This window comes from Stomoxys calcitrans, chromosome 5 (assembly GCF_963082655.1).
Source record: "Stomoxys calcitrans chromosome 5, idStoCalc2.1, whole genome shotgun sequence".
NCBI lineage: Eukaryota > Metazoa > Arthropoda > Insecta > Diptera > Muscidae > Stomoxys > Stomoxys calcitrans.
In genome coordinates this window covers 62,882,183-62,909,324 of record NC_081556.1, presented here as the reverse complement: position 1 = coordinate 62,909,324, position 27,142 = coordinate 62,882,183, and the positions used below count along the sequence as shown (strand labels likewise).

General features: G+C 38.3%; 1 protein-coding gene across 3 annotated transcripts in view; it reads left to right on the top strand.

Annotated features, from left to right (window-relative positions):
• Window positions 1–22,876, top strand: part of LOC106092844 (sodium-dependent transporter bedraggled) — a 50,322-nt gene extending 27,446 nt beyond the window's left edge. For 2 of the 3 annotated variants that reach the window (XM_013259770.2, XM_013259771.2), the window contains exons 3-8: window positions 8–1,206; window positions 1,272–1,439; window positions 1,495–1,774; window positions 1,836–2,617; window positions 2,676–2,920; window positions 22,294–22,876. In XM_013259770.2, the coding sequence (XP_013115224.2) occupies window positions 8–1,206; window positions 1,272–1,439; window positions 1,495–1,774; window positions 1,836–2,617; window positions 2,676–2,920; window positions 22,294–22,825 (3,206 nt within the window). In that variant the 3' untranslated portion in view covers window positions 22,826–22,876. The remainder of the gene's footprint in view (window positions 1–7; window positions 1,207–1,271; window positions 1,440–1,494; window positions 1,775–1,835; window positions 2,618–2,675; window positions 2,921–22,293) is intronic. The other variant, XM_013259772.2, reaches the window with a different exon arrangement.
• Window positions 22,877–27,142: the final 4,266 nt, after the last annotated feature.

Genomic DNA, 27,142 nt, shown 5'->3' with positions numbered 1-27,142 from the left:
TTTTTAGGTCCCAGTGTAAGCACTTCCTCTGCCGCTAAAGCAGTTTCCGTGTGTGCAACGTTACGCAAGAGTGGCCGAAGTAGCCCCGTTGTGTTCACGGGCGAACATAATGGCATAATACGGTTTCCGTCCCAACATACCATAGTTCGATTGGATGAGTCCGATAATAGAAAACCACCGGGAAGCTGCGAAGACCTTGATTGTCTTTCTCAGGATGATTGTTCTCCAAACTCAAACCAAATTCTGACGGATGATCAAATATTTCGAAATTTAATCGAGCAAAATGAAAGTCGCAGAATTGACACAGACATCAGACCTCGGCAATATGGAAGGCGGGCAGAACGAAATTCACAAATGTCTATACCTGACGGACGTAATGGTGGTAGATTTCCATTGAATTATACTGCGAGGCCGATGAGTGCCCCCGTAACATCCTCAAGGTCAGTAAGACAAACGGAACAAGATTTACACAATACAAGGGCGTACGTTATGTCGGACGGCAGCACAGGACGATCATCTCGTACCACAAGTCCAGTGACGATCGCATCCAGTTCTGATTCCAGTGAACTGTCACAAACATCACATAATATAATGGAACCTAGCGATATTGTAAACGAAGGCAATTCCTTGCAGGGTACTAATCAATCATCAGATGTAGAAAATGTTGAATCTACGCAGAAGCCAGGCTTTAATACATATTGGCCGCACAGCTATAGTCGAACCTTGGCTCTATTATCGTGTACATTGGGCTTATTCAACATATGTCGTTTTGCCGTCCTTACCATAAACTATGGCCCAAATTTTCTTATACAGTTCCTATTGCTTTCTATCGTTTTCGGAGTGCCTTTTTTTTGGCTTCAAATGTGTTTGGGTGCTAAAATTAGGGCAGGGCCAGTATCTATGTGGAGAATTAGTCCAATCTGCAGTGGCATTGGTATTGCGATAATCCTCGTACAGTATTTCATCACAATTTACTCATCAGTTGTGATTGTTTGGCTGCTCGTGTATCTGAGCGACACATTCATGTATCAGTCATCGTATCGGTGGGCTGAAACCTCGAACTTCTTAATCCCCAGGAACTTTTCGCACACTTATACCAATCTCACGGAAAGTGTGGCAGACTATTTTAATGTAAACGTCCTTCAAAGGCTCCAGATTCTAAAGCTTGTTGAGAACAGTAGCATTCGCCTGCATATAAGTGATCGTGTAAGTATATATACTGAATTTTTCATGTTTGCGTCTTTAAATCCTATTGCTCGTTCCCTTTCAAGCAGCTGGCTTTTTACTTGGCAATATTATGGGCCTTGGTATTCTTAATATTGTGCAAGGGTCTCAGATCCTTTGGGAAAGTGCTGTTTGTTATCGGAATTGTCCCTCTTATTGCGCTTGCTGTGGTCACAGGCAAACTGTTATACGTCGTTGATCTTATGAAACTGCAGGTAAGACAATGTTAATAAAACAGATTGAATTATCACTCAACATTTCCGTTTCCAGAATTCATTTAGTTCTTCCGAGTTGGATGATTTTCTGATAAACTCAAAAACATGGACTGTTGCTTCTCAGGAAACTTTTTTAACTTGGGGTTTGCTGGGAGCATCGGTGATAGCAATAACAAGTCGGTCACACAAAAATAATTTGCAAACGACGTTGCGAAGGGATGCAATTTTAGTGGTTTTATCGACCCTCATTGGCCTATGTTTGTCAGCATTGATGGGTCTATGCTGCATTCAGATCTTAAATCAATCGGGGTATGTCTATGTTCCCGGTTCATATGGTAAGCTTGAGAGTTATTTTTCTGAACACATCCACTATTATCGTATTTTTAAATCTTTCAGAGAAGCCAGAATCGTATGCATCGGTTTATTCTCTGAAGTCGTCTTTGACCAGCAATATTATATCATACCCATCTAAATTAGTTCCTCACTACTCAAGCCTAATTGGCGAAGTATATAGACGTCAAGGGGATGTGACAAAGATCAGTGGCTATCAAGTGTTGCGATTTGCCACTGAGTTATTTCCAGCTGTGCTGGTAATCGCTGATGGCAGTTTTTCATGGGCATGGGCAGCGCTGGTGTTCCTCATGCTTTTTGTTTTCGGCATCTCCCAGCTTTGCGTTATGTGGAAGCCCATATCCAGTGCCTTGGGCAATTCCACCAGCGCTGTGCTTCTCAGTTGTGTTACTGGTCTGCTTTTAAGCATACCATTCGCGACAGAAGTTGGAATTACTTTACTTCACTACATAGACAGTTTGATTGGCGGAGCTTGGTTTATTCCAATTTTGTGGGCATCCGAAATATTTGGCATTTTCCTTATTAGAGGTCGGCCATACAATGGCGATGACCTAGTGAACGATTTGAAAATGTCTGGATCAATGTCAGCTTTTTTGGCCTTGTCATGGAATGTTTTCCTACCAATCAGTCTCATAACTTTGGCAGTGATTGAATACAAAATTTCACTGTCTAGTCAATTATACTATTGGCGTGGAAGGTCCTATTACTCATTTTGGGCTAGAAAAGTGGGAGCTCTAATACAGGTTGGATTTCTTCTGCTGGTGCCTATTACATCGATTATCCAAATATACAGATATTTAACAACTGGACCTCCCGATATTTTAGATGTATGAACTTCATGTAATGTATAGCACAGAATTGGCTTAACTGTTACTTTCTTTACAGAGAATACAAATGCTGTATAGACCATTGGATGGTACGTCCGAAATTCGTTTAACTAATAGATTTCATAGGAATAGTTCGGATACCAGATACAGGCCAAATGGAAGCGAAGCTAACGCAGAAAACGGAATTACAAATATTCCGGAAGATGCACCGCCAAAATATACGCCACCACCTTCCTACACCACCGCAACTGGGGTTAGGTTAGCAAAGATTTTACGACAAAGTATTCGGCGCAGTGTAAGAAGGTATGAACAAATTAAATTTTACTATCCTAATAAATAATTATCCAGCCAAATCTAATTATTTATTTTCTCCAAATAGAACTGATTTTTCTCGTAAAAGCAAACAATCATATTTTAATTAAAATTGTTTTTATATTGTGTGTTGGTTAAAGTTGTTTTTATAGAATGACCACCTTCGATATAAAAAAAATAGCTGCCATATTTGCCAAGTTTTTGTTTTTTTTTTTTTTCAATTTTTTGCTTTTAAAGCCCGGTATACAGCTCTAGAGCAGTGATGGGCAAAATGAAAATAATCGAGTATGACCTTGATTTCGTTTCGCAGGCTAATGTGAAATATTTGTGAAATGAGGTGACCCGTACGATAGATTTCACCAAAAAATCTGTGAAACCATTTCACTATAAATTTTATGGTGAAAGCAATGTGAATTCCTCCTTATACTGAAAATAAACCTTAAAATCACAAATCAACTGTTGAATAACCACCACAAGAAAGCCGCAGGCATTTCGAAATTTCCAAAAATTTTAAAATAAATTGCAAGTCCAAGGTTTTCTTCTTCTTTCTATCTCTTGTTTACCTTTGTTTCTGCAAATTGTATGAATTTGCAGACAAAACTTGTTTTAATTTTTCGAACTTTAACTTCGAAAAAATTATTTCGTGTGAGTTGGCGGTCATCTAAATATTTATTTGATGAAACGAATGTGGAAAGGAAAAACTATTTTTGGCAAAACCAAGGTCACATCGGAATACTGCATGCAAAAATTACTTTCCATATTTTTTTACATATCTCCCTTAATAGGCAAAAAACTTGAAAAAGAAAAAATTCAGAAGTTTCCGAGCAGGATTCGAACCTGGGCACAAGGAGCAACAGCGAGAGCCGTTGCCGTCGTCTAACGTTCGAAGGCATCAATTCAACTTCCAACAGCTGCACAAAATCTTGAACGTACCATGGAAGTAGTGTAATTTGTGCAGGCAGAAAATTTGTCATTACACAAAAACTCATGCTAATGGAGAGGGTTGTCGAGCGTGGTATTTGTATCATAGAGGCGTTTTCGCAATAAATTAGGTACATGTACAAGGTGTGAAGCCTTCACACCTTATATGGCTGATGAGTAATTGTAACCAAATTACGAAACGCGTCCCATAGTGGTTGGTGTGTGTTGCGACTCTGACTTTCCTTTTCACTTGCAAAGAAAATCTCCGATCATTGAGCGCGTCTCGAAAGAGAAACAAACGAAAAAAACTACTGCCGTCCCATTTCCAGCAGACTTTCTGGTATAACAGCAAACATTTTTCCTGTTGTTACTAATACATTTCGCTGAGCGTATCGTAAAATTCTAAGACTAGTGAGACATGTCTATCCATCTGTCCTTAAAATTGAAGATATTGAGCTTAAAATTGATCCAGATAATATTTCTTAGAATAATGATGTAAAGTTTGCAGATTTGCCCTATTACTCGCAGAATTTATCTGGTTGCAGCACACATATTAACCGATCGTCTGATGGTACATTCAGAGAAATTTATTAGTAAAAACAGCAAAAATGTTTGTTGTAACAGCTGAAAATGAGATAAAAGTAAGTCTTGCTGAAATAGCAAACATTTTCTGCTGTTTTCAAAAGGTAAAAGTTAAAAAGCTCAAAAATTTTATAAATATTCCAGAAATATATCTTTTCCATGTAATCCTTTTATTCAACAAGCATAGAACGTAAATTTTTTGTCTATTTTCTACAATTTGCTTTTTTTTAACAAAATTAAACAAAAGCAAACAAAATAATTGCTTCTGTTATATTATGCTTTTCAACGCTTAAAATTTACATTTTTTTACAAATATATAGAAAATGCCTCAATTCTTGTTGAGAAGTTCAAAACTTTTGAATGAATTCATTTAAAAGATTTATATTTAAAATATAATATCAGCAGAGAGTTTTTGCCAATATTAGCGGACAAATTTCACTGGGTGTACTTATTTAACCTTCGCCTTACTAATTCTCATCGGGGTGATCAATTTGGTTTTATTTTTCTTATATTTAACCAATAACCAAATTTCGGTAAAATCGGGCAATAAATGCGCAGCTTTATCCAAATTTTGACCGATCTAGACCAAATTGAAGAAGGATGTCGAGTGGTGTAACACAACTCACTGTCCCAAATTTCAGCAAAATTGGATAATAAATGTGGCTTTTATTGGCCTAAGACCTGAAATCGGCAAGTCGGTCTATATGGAGGCTATATCAAGACATGTTTCGATATAGTCCACTTCTGAACTTAACCTGCCTATGGAAAAAATAGGAATCTGTGCAAAGTTTCAGCTCAATATCACTATTTTTAAAGACTATAACGTGATTTCAGTTTTTAGAGCGTACAACAAGCCGACTACTGAATTAGGTGTATGTCCATAGTGGCGTGGGCCGGATTAATATCTGCACCCTCTTTTCAACCTAACCTAACCTAAACTAACGTGATTTCAACAGACAGACGGACGAACATGTCTAAATCGTCTTAGATTTTTACGACGATCAAGAATATATATTGGGTTGCCCAAAAAGTAATTGCGGGTTTATATGGGTCGGAAGGGGTCGGAAATGGATATTTCGATGTATTGCAAATGGAATGACGAAATTAATATACCCCTGTGTACTTGTGGCTTTTGCTCTGTTGAAGAGTTTTCTGCTGTCCTTCTTTAGATCAACCAGGTCTGGGGTCCACCGTGGCGATCGCTGTATGCCCCTTGGCTTGGCACTAGGACATGCTGACATAAGCAAATCATTCAGGGTTTTCGTGATCCGCTTGACCACTATGTATATATGCTCCACAGTTTCCGCTTTCTTTTCTGGTCTAGAAGGGATAGACGTGCAGAATTTGTGCTGTTAAGCCGAGGGACCACTTCTGCAGAATTTTCTCCAAGGCTGAAACTAATATAATGATGAACAGAGAAGCTGTGCTCATCCAACACAACCCAGTAGCATATTCTTCCACTTATATCTTCCAATACAAAGGTAATATCTGTACCTCCTTTATTACAAATCGCCAGATTGCAACCAATAATATATTCGATAAGCAGATTACCTCTTTCGTTGACATCCGAACTTCTCCATATCTGGTGATGTGCATTAGCATCACTTCCTATAATGAGGCTTTTCTTCCCTACAGAATCAGCTTCAAACAGCGACTTAATGTTTGAAGGCGGCATCTCTGAATAGTGTGCCATATAGAGGGAAGCCAGCTAGTAATGAGACTTGTTTATTTCAAAGCTGGCTACTACTAAATCTTGAGTGCTTAGCGACGGAAGAAGAGAAACATTTAGATTACTCTTTGCAAGAATTCAGGCTCTGGGTCTTCCATTCCCCGTACCTTTGTGTAGTTTAAATCCCGGAATTCTTAGTCCCCTAACCATTCCTCTACACACCCATGGTTCCTGGATAGGTTAGGTTGAATGGGTCGCCCACCAAAGGCGAGTTTACTCGGAGGCCAGTTTGGCCCATTGTGGTAACCTAGAAAGAGAAAGGGGAAGAAAAAGGAAAATGTGAGACCTATACACGAATAAAAAGAAAAAGACAGGAGGAGTGGATTCATGGTTCCTGGATAAGAACCACGTCAAATCCCCCTGTCATCGGGAGGACCTTTAGTGCCGCCGAAACTGCCTTACAATGGTGGAGATTTATCTGCAGAAATCGGACCCTAGTCAGGATTCATAACTTACACCACTGTTGTGTTAGCCTTGCCTTCTGATTCCACCAAGAGTTTATCCTCACAAGATTCGTTAGATCTTGTCATGATGAGCTTCCGTACGCATCCAGGGGAAGGTGAGTAAGTTGTGGAACCTCTGTTCCTCAGGACACTCGACACTTGCGGTGTGGATGATTCCTCCTTATATGCTTCACTAACTGCAGCTGTCGAAGTACCTTTTTAGTGCCGTGTTTCCCCGCTTAGTCTTCCAAGTATGGATTCAGGATCTGAGGGAATCCTCGGTATCCAAGCATGCGCCATTGGTTGAAAAGGAATATCTTTCTTTTTGACAAAATCTAGTGCTGCACCTAGCCAGATCTCACCAATCTTTTTCAGAGCACAACGATACATTTCAATTGAGCGTTGATCCTCGAAGGCAGTTAGTCGGTATCGGCCCCTATACCAGCCTGCATCATCACAAACTAGAGAAGATTCAGGAAATTCCGCAAGTACATCGGATCATACTGCTGACAGTCAATTGAATATCCCACTCCAATAATTCCTAGGTATACAGCCTTGTTCTTCTCCCTTGTCGACAACTGCCATCGCCAAACTGTCCCCAGCGACATTAGCAAAGGTTCTTGGACCCATTTAACTATTGTTCGCCCTAGTTCTTTAAGGCATGGGATAACCTCCAGGTGAGCGCAGCCTTTTGGCTGACTGCGGTGCAGTTTTCGAATCTAGACGTGCACTCTTTGGGGTTGCCCGTGAAACCCCGAGCCCAATCTAGTGAGTCTCTCTCTCCCTATTAGTGAGAGTCTTAGGATCATTCGCCCCAAGCCTCTTAATAAACCTGAGAGAACATGTTTGTTTGCCGGGGAAGGCCGATGGCCTAGGCAAATTATAGGCATACGAAGAACGAATAGGTTCGCCCTTGTCCTTAAGACTCGAACCAGGTGTCTTCGTCAGTCGTCGTGACCAGTCGTTTGTCGGCTAGTGGATGGAACCTGGAGCAGCCGCTCCACTAGTCGAGGATTCAGTAGCAGACAACATGCTATGGCCTGATACCACCACCGAAGCTGTTGGGTAATTGGAGTTCATTCTAAGTCCGTGAGGGCTCTAGATCTACCGCTCCACTGAAAACAGACGCATATTATAAAAAGTCTAATGGATACCTCTATCGTAGCTATCCTTGAGGGGATTAAATTTTTCTTCCAAAAATAATGACCGATTACGAGTTACAGGAAAAATGCGGAGCGAAATAACAAAACGTTCGCTCCACTCAACGGTTCAAACAAAAATAAAAATGGAAAAAGTAAACGCGTTTTATTTAGCTAACGGCATATTGGATGCATTGCTAGAAAATTCTTCATCCGAAGGCGAGGATGCGGTTTCTACCGTATTATTTGGTTGAAATGACTACATATGGACACATGAACATGTTCGATTTAAAAAAGCAAAAAGTAAACCTCTAAGAGAGGGTCGGGGCGACATTTGCAAAATGTTGTCCCGTATAAGTGCCATATTAGTGTAACATTTTTTCCGAATCGAAATCACCATTAGATAATTAAGTCTTATGCAACCGTTTGTCTGTACACAGCACGCTTACTAACGAGTTAAGCTAGACGCTTACGAAGGAGTTGAGCACAAGCCTCAAAAATTTTGCAAATCGGTCTGATCCGAGTTTGGTATGAGCCGGTGCAAAACCGGATATAGATCGCATTTAAACGGATTCTCCATTTGGCTTCTTACCCACATGAAAGACGCAATTTTCATCCGATTTCGCTTAAATTTTTGTATGTGGAATATTTTTGGGCACTTAAAATCTGCGCTGAGTTTGATCTGAATCGGCCAAAAAAAAAAATTCTGAAAAGGCGATTTATTCGGGCAGGGCAACCTAAGCGAAATTGTCTTTTTTGGTTTTGTAACCATCTGTGATTTAAAGTCAAAGCTCTTTTCCTTTTTAAGAGGAATTCTGCTGTAATGTAAAACATTGTTTCCCTTAAATCATATGCTTCAGTAAATTAGTTACCGGGGTGGGTATTGGTTGTTGTTGTTGTTGTAGCAGTGTGTTGTACACTGAGGCGGCAGCTCTTGCCGATGGAGAACTCCATCGCGTCAATCCGGTACGTACAACCGGCTGCCATGAGATTGACGGTATTGGTAAACGACATATACGAAATTCTTTGGCAAGGCAAAGGTGAATGTTATATTTGGCCCGATTGAAATAATATTTTTAAAAAGTGCGTTATATAAGACCTCATGACACCAACGCCAAATAAATTTGCCATACAGTCCAATTTTACGATTAGAATTCTTGAGATCCTTTAAGGTATAATTTTGCTTCGATTTCGCTGACATATGGCACATTATGTTGTATAGGGCCCTCGACAATCGTGCCAATTTCAATATAAGTCAGAAGTAATTTGAATACATGAAACATATACCTCAATCTGACCTCTTGAGCTCATTCGGTATGCTCTGAATGTGACACTTTCAATTCAGTTTCCTGCCCAAGATCACTCCTAAGTATTTGACCTTGTCAAATATTGAAATCGTTCTATTGAGGATTTCAGTCTTCTCTGGGTGTACATTGAGACCCCTTAGTCAATTAAGCCCAATAGTATGCCATCTGCAGACCCTCTAGACCCTTCTGCATAGATGACTCGGATTCTTACCACTTAGAAGTATTAAAACATCATCCTTAGGAGTGAGGCCGCTGAACGTATGGGTTGGAATCCTGGCGAGACCGTCATAACATTTTCAGCGGTGGTTATCCCCACCGAATGCTGGCGACATTTGTGAGTCACTTTGCCATGTGAAAACTTCTCCTCAAAAGAGGTGTCGCACTGCAGCACGCCGTTATGACCCGGTTATGAAAGTTTGCGTTGTTCCTTAATGTTCATGGGCAAAATTGTATTTGCATAGGAGAGCCAATAAATAGCCCTCCTGTGGCGTGCACTGTGCCACTTTCTCTCTTATAATTATGTCATGGGATCCACAATTTTTCAATTTCTTTCTTAGCATATGATTTATACAGTCTCTAAGGATCCGGTCCACCCGGTACTGGTCAAAACTTGGTTAAAATTGATTGCTTAATGTTGTTTTAATGTTTTCAGTTTGTCTGCGTAACATTTTATGGAAATACGATAATATAAAACCTTTTGACCAACACAAATATAACCTGTTGAAATCATAAAACTAGTTTGAGAGCAAATTAAATTGAGCCCAAAAGAAAATGATTCGCCGACTGTTTCACAATAAAACGAATATATTCGCAGCGACAAAATTACATTTTGAAGGATTTAATAGATTAAGATCGGCCAATGAGTTATCTTTACCAATTTCACAGTAACAGAAGAATTTTTGCAATTATTCGATTTCGAAAAAATGTGGAGTTGCAGAGCATGGTTCAAATCGGTTAATAAGCCGATTTGGCTGCGCAAATCGTTAAGGAATGACTACCAACAATTGTGCCAAGTATGGTCTAAATCAGTCTATAACCTGATATAGCCGACATATAAACCGATCTCCCGATTGGTTGAAATGTTGCATATGTCGTTTTGGTATGACATCCAACAACTGTGTCAAGTATGATCTAAATCGGTTGATAACCTGATATAGCTCGATCTCAAAATTTGACACTGTGAGCCTCTGGAGGGTGCAATTTTGACTAGATTTACCTGAAATTTTGAAGGTGGTATTTTTCTTTGACTCGCAACAGCCAACAGCGATATGGACCGTACATATCGGTCAATAACTTGATGTAGAAAAAGTCATTCAAAGATATTGAAAAATGCAATCCATGATGGAGGGTATATTAAAGAGATCTGCGACAATTAAGTCGGTTTTTGTGTTCAGAAATACGTTCTCCAGGGAATTAATTTCTGCCTGGTTGTCTGAGAAGATATTTATGCCAAACGTCATTATGGCATTATATCATAGCTTCTTAATTGCAAGGATCTCCGCTTGATACACACTGCAGTGGTCGTGCAACCTTTTCGATATGACCAGTGCTAGATCTGGTCGTTTAGTTTGAAACCATCCGTATTGAAGTCTGTTTAACTTCTAAATATTAACAGGGATATCGTAGTTCCAATCGGTCCAATCGAATAGTGGTATAGTACTTTTTATCAAAACGCGGCTCAGGTAGAGTGTAATTCACACTGCCTGGAACATTGGACATTGTATCAAGGATAACACAGTGTCCGTAGCCGCCACATGACTAAAGAGAAAGCTCCCTTACCCCCACGGCAGTGGTCGCTGCAATTTGCATTAAATTCAGTGCATCAGAATGTGTCGCCCTCAGCGCGGCTGTGATGCACAAAGAACCCAGGCTTTGGATCCGGTTGAGTATTGAACAGTAGGTGTACATCTGAAGCGCCGTCCTCCAGACCACAACAACATATAGCATTATAGATCTGACAAGTGCAGTACATACCCAATGCATGACACACACTCTAAACCCCCAAACTTTTGCCAATGGCTCTCTTGCAGGTGTATAGGGCTATAGTTGCCTTTCTTCCCCTTTCCAAAATGTTGGATTTGAAGTTAAATTTCCTGTCCAGCAAAACACCCAGGAATTTTGCGCTTTCTGTATATGGAACATTCTCTCCTCCCAAGGAGACAGGTACCACTGTCTTGCAGGGATTTATATCTAGACCACATTCGGTAGCCCACTTTGCTATTGCACGTAGAGCTTCCTTAAGTATATCTCTTAGAGTGGTGGGAAACTTTCCTCTAACCGCAATTGCCACGTCATCAGCATACGCGACCACTTTTACACCTTTTTCTTCCAGAGACATATAAATATTGTTAGTGGCTATATTTCAAAGTAGAAGAGACAGTACACCTCGTTGAGGTGTTCCTCTGCTGAACAATCTTTTTAGATCCACAAATCCCAAGCCTGCCGTAATGCATCTTTTAATCAGTATATTATTAATAAACTTTCTTACGGTAGAGTTGAAACCTAGAAACTCCAACTCCTTCATGATTGACGTCGGTTTTACGTTATTGAAATCACCTTCAATGTCAAGAAATGCTACCATTGTATTGGGTTGCCCAAAAAGTAATTGTGGATTTTTCATATAGTCGGCGTTGACAAATTTTTTCACAGCTTGTGACTCTGTAATTGCATTCTTTCTTCCGTCCGTTATCAGCTGTTACTTTTAGCTTGCTTTAGAAAAAAAGTGTAAAAAAAGTATATTTGATTAAAGTTCATTCTAAGTTTTATTAAAAATGCATTTACTTTCTTTTAAAAAATCCGCAATTACTCTTTGGGCAACCCAATGTATTCCTTGACAGCGAGAGAACCCTCTATATAGCCGACTAGGTCGTGAAGAGCTGATTCAGTGGATTTGCCTTTACTATATTCATGCTGATGCCGCGACAGGCGATATCCAGATATGTTTCTATCAACCTCTCAAGATGAGCAGCATGTAGGATGACAGACTCAAAGGATGAAAATATTTCGCCTTCGTGTGTTAGGTGTTTCTTGCTTTCGGAATGAAAATGACCTTCGTGTACCTCCATCCTACAAGTATATCATGCTGATGCCGCGACAGGCGATCTCCAGGGATCTTTGCCCTAATATAGGTTTCTATCAACCTCTCAAGATGAGCAGCATGTAGGATGACAGACTAAAAGGATGAAAATATTTTGCCTTCGTGTGTTAGGGTTTTCTTGCTTTCGGAATGAAAATGATGTTCGTGTACCTCCATCCCACAAGTATATATGACATTCTGATACAAGCAGAGTACATCTCCCTAAGCCAGGGAACAAGTCTATCAGACACAGCTTGTAATTCAACCGGTGATTCATTATCAGGGCCAGGCGACTTAGGTTAGATTGAAAAGAGGGTGCAGATATTACTCCGCCACATGCTTCTATTGACATTACGGTTTGGCTTGTTGTGCGCTCTGAAAAACTATAAAGTAACCTCTAAAAAGAAAATTTTAAGTTAGAAATTCCGTGCTACTTACAAAATCCTTATTTGTTTTCAATACCACACCCCTAAGTTGGTTCCTGTCTGGTATTGTGTCTCCACCTAAGTGCCGGTATCTGTTGGACGCAAAAGCCGGGCAATGACAAAGGAAATGCTCCAACGTCTCATCATCTTCCGCGCATGTCATACACATGCTATCACTTGCAGCACCGATTTTACATAAGTGAGCTCGTAGTCCTACGTGTCCCGTTATGATACCAATACTGACCTCCTTCTTACTTCCTTTCAGTAATAGCCTCGTCTCAATGATTTGGTTCCTCCATAGGATTTTCGCCGTCCTACTGACTGTTTCGCTGTTCCACAATGTTGCATGCGCATTCGTCACCCACTTTGGGTTAATCAAGTTTATTGACTGCAGTCCTCTGGCCTTCATCGCCAAATGCTTTTTCATCTCCCCTTACTCCGTTATGGCCCGGCACCCAAACGATGCAGATTTTGCCATCTTCAGAGAAGACGTTAATCTCCTGCTTACACTGCCAGGTTGTTCGTGACCATACCGTCCTGGTTGTTATGGCTCTTATGGCAATTTTACTGTCGGTAAAGATGTTCTCACTCAACATCCTCGCGTTAGCACCGCACCACTTCACGCATTCCGTGATCGCCCGGATCTATGCCTGCAAGACCTGTCAGGCAGTATAAAACAGATCTCAAACCCTGGGTTCTCAATGTAAACCCCCAGGCCCACTCTGTCCTCTAGCTTTGATCCATCCGTGTAACAAGCGACTTAAATGAGTCGAAACTTCTTAATTCATACACAATTTTCCTAATAACCTCCGACGAATGCATACCAGTGACAACCTCTTCTGGCGCCACGTTGTCCGTTGGATAATTTCCTGGGAAATGTGTATCAACGCGTGTTTCTACTGTTTCCTCACCGTACATTATCCACACACTTTGTGTGACTTTTGAATATACCCCACCGTAATAGGTCTCGTGGACAGAATTTTCCTTAGTCTAGAGGCCTCAGATGTATCCTCCACAAAGCTGCAGAATTCGCCCTGCTCGCCCTTATATTTTCTTAGATCAGCCTTATAGATGTCTCAATCGTGTGGTGCTCTTGTAGCTTTTGCTCTGTTGAAGAATTTTCTGCAGTACTTCCTTAGACCAACCAGCTTTGGGGCTTGGCACTAGGACATGCTGACACAAGCAAGTTATTCAGGGCCTTCGTGATCCGCTTGATCGCTATGTCTATATTCTCCGTGGTTTTCACTTCTTTTTCTGGTCTAGAAGGGATAGACGTGCAGAATTTGTGCCGAAATTTATCCAAAACCACCTTTCCTGGATAAGAACCACGTCAAATCCCTCTGCCATCAGGAGGACTTTTAAGGACGCCGAAGCGGCCTTACAATGGTGGAAATTTATCTATAGAAACCGGATCATAGTCAGGATTCAGAACTTCCACCACTGTTATGATAGCCTCGTCTTCTGATTTCACCAGGAGTTCATCCTCACAAGATACGTTAGATCTTGTCATGATGAGCTTCCGTACGCATCTAGGGGCAGGTGAGAAAGTTGTGGAACCACTCTTTCTCAGGAATCTGGACATTTGCGGTGTGGACGATTCCTCCTTGGATTCTTCACTTGCTGCTGCTGTCGAAGTTCTTTTTGAGGGCCGTGCTTCCGCGCTGGCGCACACCTTGAGCCCAGTCCAACCGGATGACCCACCCATACAGGGCTTGTCGGGTCCCTTTTTGATGCCATCCCCTCCTGTCACGATTGTGGCAGGGAGATTTTCAGTATTCTGCAATCCGCCGGATTTTAGCGATGTTTCTCAGGCAATTGTTCGTCTCCTGATTTCCCAACCCCATCGCTTCTATAAACCCTCAGTTTCAACTTATTGAATCCGTAGGATACAACCCCTTCAGACTTGTTGAGGTCTGCGAGACAGCCGGAGTTTAGGACAAATACTGATAGATTACTTTTCAATAACGTATTCGTAATAAAATTTATAAAAGAATATAATAATTTAATTCTTTACAAATGTTCATAGAAGCAATCCCATAGTTGAAAGTTAAAATTTTTGTAACCCTACTTTTAAAAACTCACAAAGTACTGCTATTTTTTACAAAGAAAGGCAAACAGTTAAATTCAATGCCAGTCGACATCTTTCAGTTCTCAAATTAGACGAATTTCTGGTGTTAAAGTTGTGATCATTTAATGAGATCGGTATGGATGTATTTCCAATATTGTGAATAGTTTTGTAGACGCAAATAAGTAACTGTTTTTTGTATTTGTAATATTGACTTTGAAGATGCAGTATTGTGCCTTATATCGAGGTTATATACACATATTAGTGCTTTGTTCTGTGCAGCTGCAAGGATTTGAATTTATGGCTCATATAGTATGCGTAAACAATGACAAGATACTCAAGGTAACTATGGATCAATGCTTGGTAAATCATAAGTTTCGCGTCTGTATTATATTTTCTTCTAAATTTGTGCAACACACCAATGGCAGAGGATACCTTCGACTTGAGATTTCTAATATGGTCATCCCATTTAAGATTGCTTCTAAGTTCAACCCCTAAATAACAAAAATTCCAAAGTTGTCATTCAAAGATAGAGAAAAGGGACGAAGCCATACCAACTTCGTCTTGTTCGGTTTTAATACTAAACCGTTAAGTCTTGCAAATTCATTAATATAACGATAGGTCTTTCTCCATCTTTATCCTAGGAGCACTATCAGATTTGTACGTATAGAAAACTGATATGTCATCCGCAAACATTACATATAGATCCATTTCAGCCGAGATTATTTATATCATTAAGGTAGATCATAAATAAAAGTGGACCTAAAGTACTACAATACCTTGAGGAACTCCACAATTCACTGGTGACGTAGAGCTTTTCTCCTTACCTATTTGCACAAACTGTTTCCTATTAGACACATAACTTCTTATCAAATGAAGCAAATAAACCTGCTGCTCCCAAAAAACCAGTATCAAGACCTTGATATATCAAATTGACCACTCTCGAACCCGCTACATTCGTCTCACCACCTTACCTGTATGGATATTGTGTATTGTAAATTAGGTCAGTATCTTCGAAGTATTCCAAAAGCTGTGTGAGAATTATTCGTTCGAATATTTTATCTATTGATGATAAAATAGCTATAGTGTTTTGGTAGCGAAGCTCTTACCACTTTTGGTATGGGCATGACCTTGTGAAGTTTCAATGGATCGGGATAGATTGACGTAGTTATTATTGATTTAATAATGTGAATGATGTACGGAGTTAAAATCCTGGACACATTGACTTCTTCATGGTCCTAAAAGCCTCTTTTACATCATTGCAGGCTTGGCATATTCCTTCTTAGAGTTCTTTACCAGTTATAATGATCACCAAGACGCCTAAGTATACTACTTTTTAACATATTCGCAGAATCCACAAAGTATTCATTTAAAATCTGGGCCTTTACCATGTCATCCTTAATAGGCATCTCACTATTATCCACAATAGCTACTTTCTCCTTGTTAACACGACCCAAAACATCATTCAAATGCTCACAAGCAGACCGAGAAAGCGATTCGGGGCACGACGAAGGAGACAGAGGAGTGTGTACCGGCAGAGCAATCGGGCGAAAGTGCAGGAAACTGGAAGGAATAGAACTGACATTCCAAGCACTTCTACGGAAGCTGGAAAGAGAATCAGATCTCCCGAAGAGCATAACACTCCTAAAATGCTCAAAGAGAAAAAGAGCTCCCCCCTCTCAAGTACTCTGGAAAAACCAAGCCAGCCATCCCGCAATGGAGACTCCAGACAGTGTCCTGCGCAGGTTGACAAAGTCGGAACAGGAACGAAGGAAGCGCACACGGCCCCTGAGTCTTCATGGAGGACTGTGACTTCCAATAGGAGGCCATAGCCATTACGAAAGGGGAAGATGGTAGCTGAGAATGGTAAGGAGCCGCCCTCTTACGCCAGAGTGGCAAGGAAGCACAACAGAGATGAGCTGACTTATGCAGTCATCAATATCGGTTGTGCATCCGGTAGGATTCCACCAGATCATCGGTCCCAAGTGGAGGATCTGGTTAATGATCGAACAATGATTCGAACATGTGTGGAACTGTATATGAGCTGCGAGTAAAGGGGGGACTTCTTTACGCCGCGTTTTGCGTCGGCGGAATGTATTGATACCGTCCCTTGGAGGGTGCACCCAGAGAAATCATTGGTTGGAATTCGATTATAAAAACAAAAAGATTATAATGTCAAAACAATTTAAAATGTCTTAACTACAGTTTGGTTATTTTCATAGTTCAGTAGCTATCTTAACCATGATACAATAAATAGGGTTAAAAGAAGATGCTACTTACTGATATATCAGTTCCATCGATCATTCCCATAAAAAATAATCCATTTTTCTTCTGCCAACAACGTTTTATTTTCTGCAGTACCATCAAAGTGTTAGCACAACATCCTTACGGTAGTTTTGCTCATTACCCTACCGGTACTTGTGCTAACTGCCATGCCGGAGTTCTACTAACACCTTACCACTGAAGAATTTGGGACCCGAGCTTCGAGTCCCTTGGCCGGCCAATTTTTTTTTGTTATTTTTTCTTTTAACTTGTTTAAGAAAAGTCGGCTTAAAAAATATGTATTTCTTATTAAACATTTTTTTTAATGGTTTCTACAATTTTTTTTATATTTTTTTATGTACAATAGTCTAGAAACATAAAAAAAATATGTCGGTAAGAAAGAGGATGCATGAAAGACTACCAAACATGACATCATGAGTTTAAATCTCCCCTCCACCACCGACAAAACTAACAGAATTAATTTTAAAGAGTAATAAGTCGAGAGAGAACAATCCGAGGGAGAAGCGGCAGCAAGCAGAGGAGAATGAATAAGCGCAGCGTACCCGAACAATGCACGCTTAAAGCAACTTTTAATTTTGGTAGCATAACATAAACTAGACAACAAACTCAACACAAATCTGTTTTCTGGGTGTGCAAAGCTCGACCTGGTGAGAAAGATGGACATACCCCAGCTCACAAAGGCGACGGTCTTCATCAAGGGATGGGACAGTACATTTGCGAAGGAACGCATGGTGGGATTCTTGGTCAAGCAAAATCAAGGTTTGGTCGCAGAGAAGTGGGAGGTCTTCCACAGGGAGAAGAAGGAACTCTCCTTGTGTTTGGGATTGATCAAGTCTCCGTGACGAGTTTGGCTAAAAGTAAAGGCATGGTGTACTACGGGAGCGGGGCTCTCTTTTTCAAGATTGGGAAGACTAGGATAAGCTGAAATACTCAAATTGAGACATCAGGACGTGCAGTGGCAGGTGATTCAATACCGCCCAACAAACAGGGGGCTGACGACGAGACAATCACCGCCTCTCTCAATATTTGAGTGCATTGAGAGAGTCGCAGTGCATTGGCGAGAGACCCAACACAGCCTAACAAACAGGGACCCGACCACGGACCCATCACCGACTTCAATATTCGGAATACTAGGATAGGTAAAGATCCTAATATTGCAACATTAGGCAAAGCAACGACAGCAGTCTCAATGCAGCCTAACGAGCAGGGAGCCGACGATGGCACCATCACCTACTCCCAAGAAGCCCATTTACTTAAGATTTGGAAGACTAAGATGGGCAAAGATCCTAGTATCCAATACAGCCTAACGAACAGGGACCCGACGATGGAACCATAGGATGGAGGTATACTAATTTCGTCATTGCGTTTGTAACATCTCGAAATATGCGTCTAAGACTGCATAAAGTGTATATATGTATTCTTTATCGTCATAACATTTTAAGTCGATCTAGGCATGTACGTCCGTCAGTCTGTCTACCGAAAGCACGCGTAACTTTTGAAGGAGTAAAGCTAGGCGCTTGAAATACTTCTTATTAGTGTAGGTCGGTTGGGATTGTAAATGGGCCAAATCGGTCCATGTTTTGATATAGCTGCCATAAGGGACGTAGCCAGGGGTGGAAGACCTTCGGGCCCGAGCTGTCTGTCTGAAGAAAAAATTTATATTAATTTTATTCTAAGCAAAACATTTCGGTAACCTTTTTTATAAAGTGACAAAATTTTATATTTATAATATTCTACAAAGACAACATTATGCTGAGCCAGGGGCTTCTTAAAATTATTTGTCGTAAGAACAAAGTTGTAATGAAGTTCTTAGTAAAAACAAACATTTATTGAAATTTAAATGAAATTTTTTTGAAGACAAAATTTCAGCGTAACATTTTCTAATGCTGAAACTGCAGCACGGAGTACGCTCAACAACATTTTAATAAAATTTTTTTTCAGACAACATTTTCATAAAATTTTTTCTAAAGACAAAATTTTTATAAAAAAGTTTCAATAAAATTTTTCCAATGACTAAATTTTAATTAATTTTTTTAAGGATAAAATTTCGGCGAAAATCTCTTTGAAGACAGCTTAACCTCGAATTAATTTCTTTAAGCCACAATTTCAAAACAAAATTTACATTGTGCGACACTACGTTTTGCATAAAAGTCGTTTTATAATGCTTATCTGTACAAAAAAACATTTCCTAAAATTTTTTCTATATATACATTTCAATAAATATTTTTAAAGACACATTAGTAACCCATTATGCCTGAAGTTCGATCCGTTGTCCGATTTTGATGAAATTTTATATATTCATAATTTAGAGAATATTTTGAATATTTTTGTTTTTAATATTTTGAATTTTAACAACAACAAAAATCAGTTTCTTAATATTTTATGACCATTTAGCGAAGAAAGCTGGATTTAATGATTTTGGCATAAAACAGCACCTGATGTCAAAAGAAGTAGGATTATTGCAAGACAAGACATTTCAACGGATTCCAGAAATTTCGCTCCTAAGAATTTTTAAGAAATTTTTTCGTTTGATTTTTGGGATATACAAATTTCGACAAACCAATTTTCCTCCAAAACATGACGGGAAAAATTGTTGCAACTGGTTTCAGTCGCCCACTTAACGCCAATCTAAATTTCTTTCCTAACTCCAGCTAAAATTTTCCAAAGAAGCTCTAAGACCGAATCGCAATGCATTTTTTTTAAAGATAATATTATTATTTGAATTACATCAGCAATGAAATGAAAAATTTAAGGACTCGGAAACACAATTTTAAAACCTCGAAATGATCACCCAGATAAATTTACATTTTAAAATAATTATTTCAAATAATCTTGGAATTCCATAATTCACAATACAGTATTTAAGACAATTGAATCGGGTCTCATTGTGAGTAAGGGACGAAAATTCTAGTAGAAATTTGGTACTTCTGTTGGCTTTGACCGTAGATTTGAGCACAGTGAAATGAAATTTAAAACATTTTAAATTTTTTAACTGAAGCTGAATCACCGAAACTTTCACTATAAATGTAAGATATTCGCAAAGACAAACAAACTTTGAAGGCTTAGAAAGATTAAGAATGGGCTATAAATAGTGTGTTGGAAATCAGTACAAAATTCGGCTCTGACTTATGACCAAATGTCACCGCCGTAGGTCCTGCACCAATAGCGACCACAATTAAAAAAAAAATAATAATTGGGGTATCTTTGGTTGGCTGAAATTTTACGCATGGTGTTTTGGTATGACTTCCAACAACTGTGCTAAGTATGGTTGAAATCGGTTCATAACCCGATATAGCTGCCATATAAACCGATCTCCCGATTAGACTTGTTGAGCTTCTAGACGGCGCAATTTTTATCCGATTTGGCGCAATTCTTATATCGTTTTGGTATGACTTCCAACAACTGTGCAAAGTATGGTATAAATCGGTTGATAACCTGATAGAACTGCCATATAAATCGATCTCCCAATTTAATACTCTGAGCCACTGGAGGGCGTAATTTTTAGTAGATTTGCCAGAAATGTTGGCTTCTAACAGACATGACAGGTACGGTCCATATCGGTCAATAACTTGATGTAGCTCATATATATATTGAAAAAGTCATTCAAAGAACTTGAAAATGCGATCCATGGTGGAGGGTATATGAGATTCGACTCAGCCGAACTTAGCACGCTTCCTTACTTGTTTTCATTTAGTTTATGCAATTTTCCACTTTTTAAAGAAACTTTGAAAAAGTTTCATTTGGGAGCAATCGTAGAGTTCGAAGTTATCGATAAATATTGCTGTATTTTCAAATATCGTCAGCGAATTTTGTCTATTTTGTTATAAATCAATCAAATTACCATATCGGAAATTTAAGAAATCAATTAAGCGCCATTTTGGTTGTCTTATATCCCAACGTGCATCGCCTTAAGTCTATTAGCCGTAAAGGCTGCCCCACACATAATTTGTATGTCTATAGGCAGGATATGTAGAATAGTCCCCAGTGCCCTTGTGGACAATGTCCTCATCGCTACGCCAATGTCAAGACAGCATGTTCTCCGAACCTGTTGTATTATTATTATTATGTCTTCCTGATTTCCGCCACTGGGTATCTAATCTATAATAGAAATTTAATCTATTATAGAAAGAATGAATGTTGTGCCTAGTAATCATATCACCAGACAAAAAACAATAGTGCTAAGTTTACTGCAAAAGGAGGCTTAAACCCCGTACATTAGTATTCACAAAACTTAATTAAATTTGAAATAGGTTTATTTGACAGAATTCCTTTATTGAACTGTCAAGACGATTAGAAGCCTTCATTATGTATTGTGAATACGGCCGTTATAGTAAATACGGTCCTTGATTGCCTTCGTCAAAATAATATCAAAACTTTTTAGGTGATAAATACCGACCCCATTCATTTAATTAATAACGAAATTGTTTCATTCTTATAAGAAAGCAAAAAGAAACGTTTAAACCGAGTTTACGCTGCTTATTAAATTCGGGTTTAAGGCTCTCGTCAGCTGATTTTATAAAGGGAAAAACAGATGGTCGAGCCATTAAATCCGGATTTAAAGAGCAGGGTAAACGGGGTTTTAAATATGTTTTGTTTGGTGCCCCGGTGGGAAATTGTCTACCTAAGCCAATGCAGACTGGCAAACAGTTTTGACACCTGATGTCAAACAAAACAACATTGCACTGGATACATTTTTTTGGGTTTTTTTTTTGTGTTCTTCACGGCTTATTTATCCAGTATTGAAGACTAAAATACAGTAATTATAACTTGACATTTGCCGTGATAAGTTTAGTTCTATCCATTCCAGGTCAGATGTGGTAGATATAACGGGTGATTTTTTAGCTATTATCTCTTTTGGCAACACTGCTTTAAACAGTTCATTTTTGGCTCAATGGGTAAGATCAGCCAGAAGCATTGCAAGAGCTACCAATGGAGAGCGCTGTCGTGAGATGATATCCAATTTTTTTTGCCCAAAATGCAATAGCTTGACTTGCATGACATGTGGTTTCAGCAAGTCGGTGCCACACAGCAGGCGTAACAATGGACTTATTGAGAGGCGAGTTAGGTGAACATTTTGTTGCAGGTTCGGGACCGGTCAATTGGCCGCCTAGATCGTGCCATCTAACGCCCTTAGACTATTTTTTGTGGGGCTATGTTAAAGCTCTTGTCAATAACTATCCAGTACAACTCTGCACTACAATTCTATGCAGAACATCTGGTTTGCGTGTGTATTTCAGTCCACAAATAAACACGGCATTTCTTTGAAAAGTGAAATAAGATGCTCATCTAAATAAAGTTCGTGTGCACATACTCAAAACTTTGTTCTAATTGTCTTTTTTTATTCTTTTGTTTTGTTATTGTTATACTTTAATACAATTTTTTGTGCACTTGCAGGTTACTGGGCGATTCTGGAAGGACAAGGCCTGTATTATCAATTCAAATTGAGCAGAATGATGAACCAACGTCATACCCTCCTGATTACTTGTCAGTTTTAACAACTCCATCTGCCATATCAAATGTGGTTAGTGAAACGATTGAAATAGGTAACCGGCCCTCAAACAATTTACTTCATGGACGTAGTTTGTCATTGGGTCGGAAAAGTGTGCTGCAGAAAAAAACACTACAAAAAAGAACAGGAAATACGTATCGTCCCTCATCTGCCCCACGGGAAATTATAGGAAGCTTCAATGAAAACAGAGCTTCAACTCGTACGTCACGGGCGTATACAGCAGAAGATGTTATAACAATTCTTAGATCATCGACCAGAGGCAAAAACCTAACATCACAATTGGCACATGTCCAAAACCAAACGGTATTTCGCTCCACAGAAAATTTGGTATTTAATGCAGAGCCTCCAGGAACAAGTTCCTCTGTTTTATCTGAACAATTAAAAGAAATCGATCATGACAATACATCTGTGATTTAAATTATGCTAAGTATTGACAATAGTCTAACAATAAAAAAACATAAATAACAATATATTTTGTTAATGGAAATCCATATATATTGTATATATATTGGGTTGCCCAAAAAGTAATTGCGGATTTTTTAAAAGAAAGTAAATGCATTTTTAATAAAACTTAGAATGAACTTTAATCAAATATACTTTTTTTACACTTTTTTATATATATATATATATATATATATATATATATATATATATATATATATATATATATATATATATATATATATATATATATATATATATATATATATATATATATATATATATATATATATATATATATATATATATATATATATATATATATATATTGGGTTGCCCAAAAAGTAATTGCGGATTTTTTAAAAGAAAGTAAATGCATTTTTAATAAATCTTAGAATGAACTTTAATCAAATATACTTTTTTTACACTTTTTTATATATATATATATATATATATATATATATATATATATATATATATATATATATATATAAAAGTGTAAAAAAAGTATATTTGATTAAAGTTCATTCTAAGATTTATTAAAAATGCATTTACTTTCTTTTAAAAAATCCGCAATTATTGCGGATTTTTTAAAAGAAAGTAAATGCATTTTTAATAAAACTTAGAATGAACTTTAATCAAATATACTTTTTTTACACTTTTTTATATATATATATATATATATATATATATATATATATATATATATATATATATATATATATATATATATATATATATATATATATATATATATATATATATATATATATATATATATATATATATATATATATATATATATATATATATATATATATATATATATATTGGGTTGCCCAAAAAGTAATTGCGGATTTTTTAAAAGAAAGTAAATGCATTTTTAATAAATCTTAGAATGAACTTTAATCAAATATACTTTTTTTACACTTTTTTATATATATATATATATATATATATATATATATATATATATATATATATATATAAAAGTGTAAAAAAAGTATATTTGATTAAAGTTCATTCTAAGATTTATTAAAAATGCATTTACTTTCTTTTAAAAAATCCGCAATTACTTTTTGGGCAACCCAATATATATATATATATATATATATATATATATATATATATATATGTATATATATATATACATATATATATATATATATATATATATATATATATATACATATATATATATATATATATATATATATATATATATATATATATATATATATATATATATATATATATATATATATATATATATATATATATATATATATATATATATATATATATATATATATATATATATATATATATATATATATATATATATATATATATATATATATATATATATATATATATATATATATATATATATATATATATATATATATATATATATATATATATATATATATATATATATATATATATATATATATATATATCCCCCTGCCCCAATCGAGACAGGGGACGGAATCAAAAAGGGACCCGACAAGCCCTGTATGGGTGGGTCATCCGGTTGGACTGGGCTCAAGGTGTGCGCCAGCGCGGAAGCACGACGCTCAAAAAGAACTTCGACAGCAGCAGTTAGTAAAGAATCTAAGGAGAAATCGTCCACACCGCGAGTGCCCGTGTGCTGAGGAAGAATGGTTCCACAGCTTTCTCACCTGCCTCTGAATGCGTACGAAAGCTCATCATGACAAGTTCTAACGAATCTTGTGAACCCCTGGTGAAGTCAGAAGACGAGGCTAACACAACAGTGGTTGAAGTTCTGAATCCTTACTATGGTCCGGTTTCTACAGATAAATCTCCACCATTGTAAGGCCACTTCGGCGTCACTAAAGGTTCTCCTGATGGCTGGGGGATTTGACATGGTTCTTATCCAGGAACCATGGGTGTGTGGAGGAATGGTACGTGGACTAAGAATTCCGGGATTTAAACTTCTCAAGGGCTTCCATATATATGACACACAATTCAGAGATGCCACTTTCAAACCTTAAGTCGCTGGTTGAAGCTGCTTCTGTAGGGAAGAAAAGCCTCATTGTAGGAAGTGATGCTAATGCACATCACCAGATATGGGCAAGTTCGGTCAACGAAAGGGGTGAGCTGCTTATCGAATATATTATAAGTTGCAATATGACAATTTGCAATAAAGGAGATAAACCGACCTTTATTACTTTGTATCGGAAGATATAAGTGGAGGAATGTGCGACTGGGAACAGGTGGAAGGTGGTTTTGGATAAATTTCGGCACAAATTCTGAACGTCTATCCTTTCTACACCAGAAAAGGAAGTGAAAACTACGGAGGATATAGACATCGTGGTCAAGCGGAGCACGAAGGCCCTGAATAACTCGCTTGTGTCCGCATGTCCTAGTGCCAAGCCAAGGGATAAACAGCAACCGCCATGGTGGGCCCCACAGCTGGTTGGTCTAAGGAAGCACTGCAGAAAACTATTCAACAGAGCAAAAGCCACAAGAGCACCACATGATTGGGAGATCTATAAGGCTGAGCTAAGAAAATATAAGGGCGAGCTTAGAAAGGCTCAGAACAAATCCTGGGTAGAATTCTGCAGCTCCGTGGAGGATACATCTGAGGCCTCTAGGCTAAGGAAGATTCTGTCCTCGAGACCTATTAACGTGGGGTATATCCGGAAGTCAGAGTATGTATGGAAACTGTCTAGTGAGGAAACACAAGAACTACTCGTTGATACACATTTCCCGGGAAATTCTCCATCGGACAACGTGGCGCCAGAAGAGGTTTTCACTGATATGCATTCGTTGTGTCTGAGCCGAAAATCCTTTGGGCGATAAGAAGTTTCGACTCCCTTAAGTCGCCTGGCCCTGATGATGTATCACCGGTTGAATTACTCGCTGTGTCTGATAGACTGGTTCCCTGGCTAAGGGAGATATACTCTGCTTGTATCAGAATGTCATATATACCTGTGGGAAGAAGGGACACTAAGGCCATTTTCATTCCGAAAGCAGGAAAACAATACCACACGAAGGCGAAAAATTTTCGTCCCATTAGTCTGCCATCCTTTATGCTGAAGACTCTTGAGAGGTTGATAGAAACATATCTTAGGGCAAAGATGGCTGGAGATCGCCTGTCGCGGCAGCAGCATGCATATAGTAAAGGCGTAAATCCACTGAAACAGCCGTTTACGACCTAGTCGGCTACATAGAGGGTTCTCTCGCTGTCAAGGAATATGCAATGATAGCATTTCTTGACATTGAAGGTGCTTTCAATAACGTAAAACCGACGTCAATTATGAAGGATTTGGAGTTTCTAGGCATCAACTCTACCGTAAGAAAGTTTATTAATAATATACTGACTAAAAGATGCATTACGGCAGGCATGGGATCTGTGGATCTAAAAAGATTGGTCAGCAGAGGAACACCTCAAGGAGGTGTACTTTCTCCTCTACTTTGGAATATAGCCATTAAAAATATATTATTGTCTCTGGAAGAAAAAGGTGTAAAAGTGGTCGCGTATGCTGATGACGTGGCAATTGCGGTTAGGGGAAAGTTTCTCAGCACTCTAAGAGATACTTCAACAAGCTCTACGTGTAACAGCAAAGTGGGCTTCCGAAAGTGGTATATATATATATATATATATATATATATATATATATATATATATATATATAGCTGTCAATCTATTTTAGGGTATCTGGGGACATTTTTGGATTTGGTTTCGTTATATTACATTCTCTTCAATTGTTGGTAATTCGAAGCTTCTCAACGAAAAAGGTTATCAGTAGTAAATGGGAGGGAAATGCATAGTTTGTATAACCAAATGATTCCACGAGAGATGACCAGAATGTTTTCAATGCTTATGCCATATTCCTACAGTATACAGTAATTTTTATCAGAAAGCGGCTCAGGTAGGGTGTAATCCACACTGCCTGGGACATCGGATATTGTATCAAGTATAACACAGTGTCCGCGGCCTCCACATGACCAATTAGAAAGTTCCGGCAGTGATCGCTGCAATTTGGATAGCCGCAATATCCAGAGGCATAAGATGTAGCATTAAATTCAGTGCATCAGATGGTGTCGTCCTCAGCGCGGCTGTGATGCACAAACAAGCCATCCTTTGGATCCGGTTAAGTATTGAAAAGTAGGTGAATTTTTGAAGCGCCGTTTACCAGACCACAACACCATATAGCATAATAGGTCTGACAACTGCAGTATATCAATGCATGACACGCGGTCTAAATCCCCAACTTTTGCCAAAAGCTCTCTTGCAGGTGTATAGGGCAAGAGTGGCCTTTC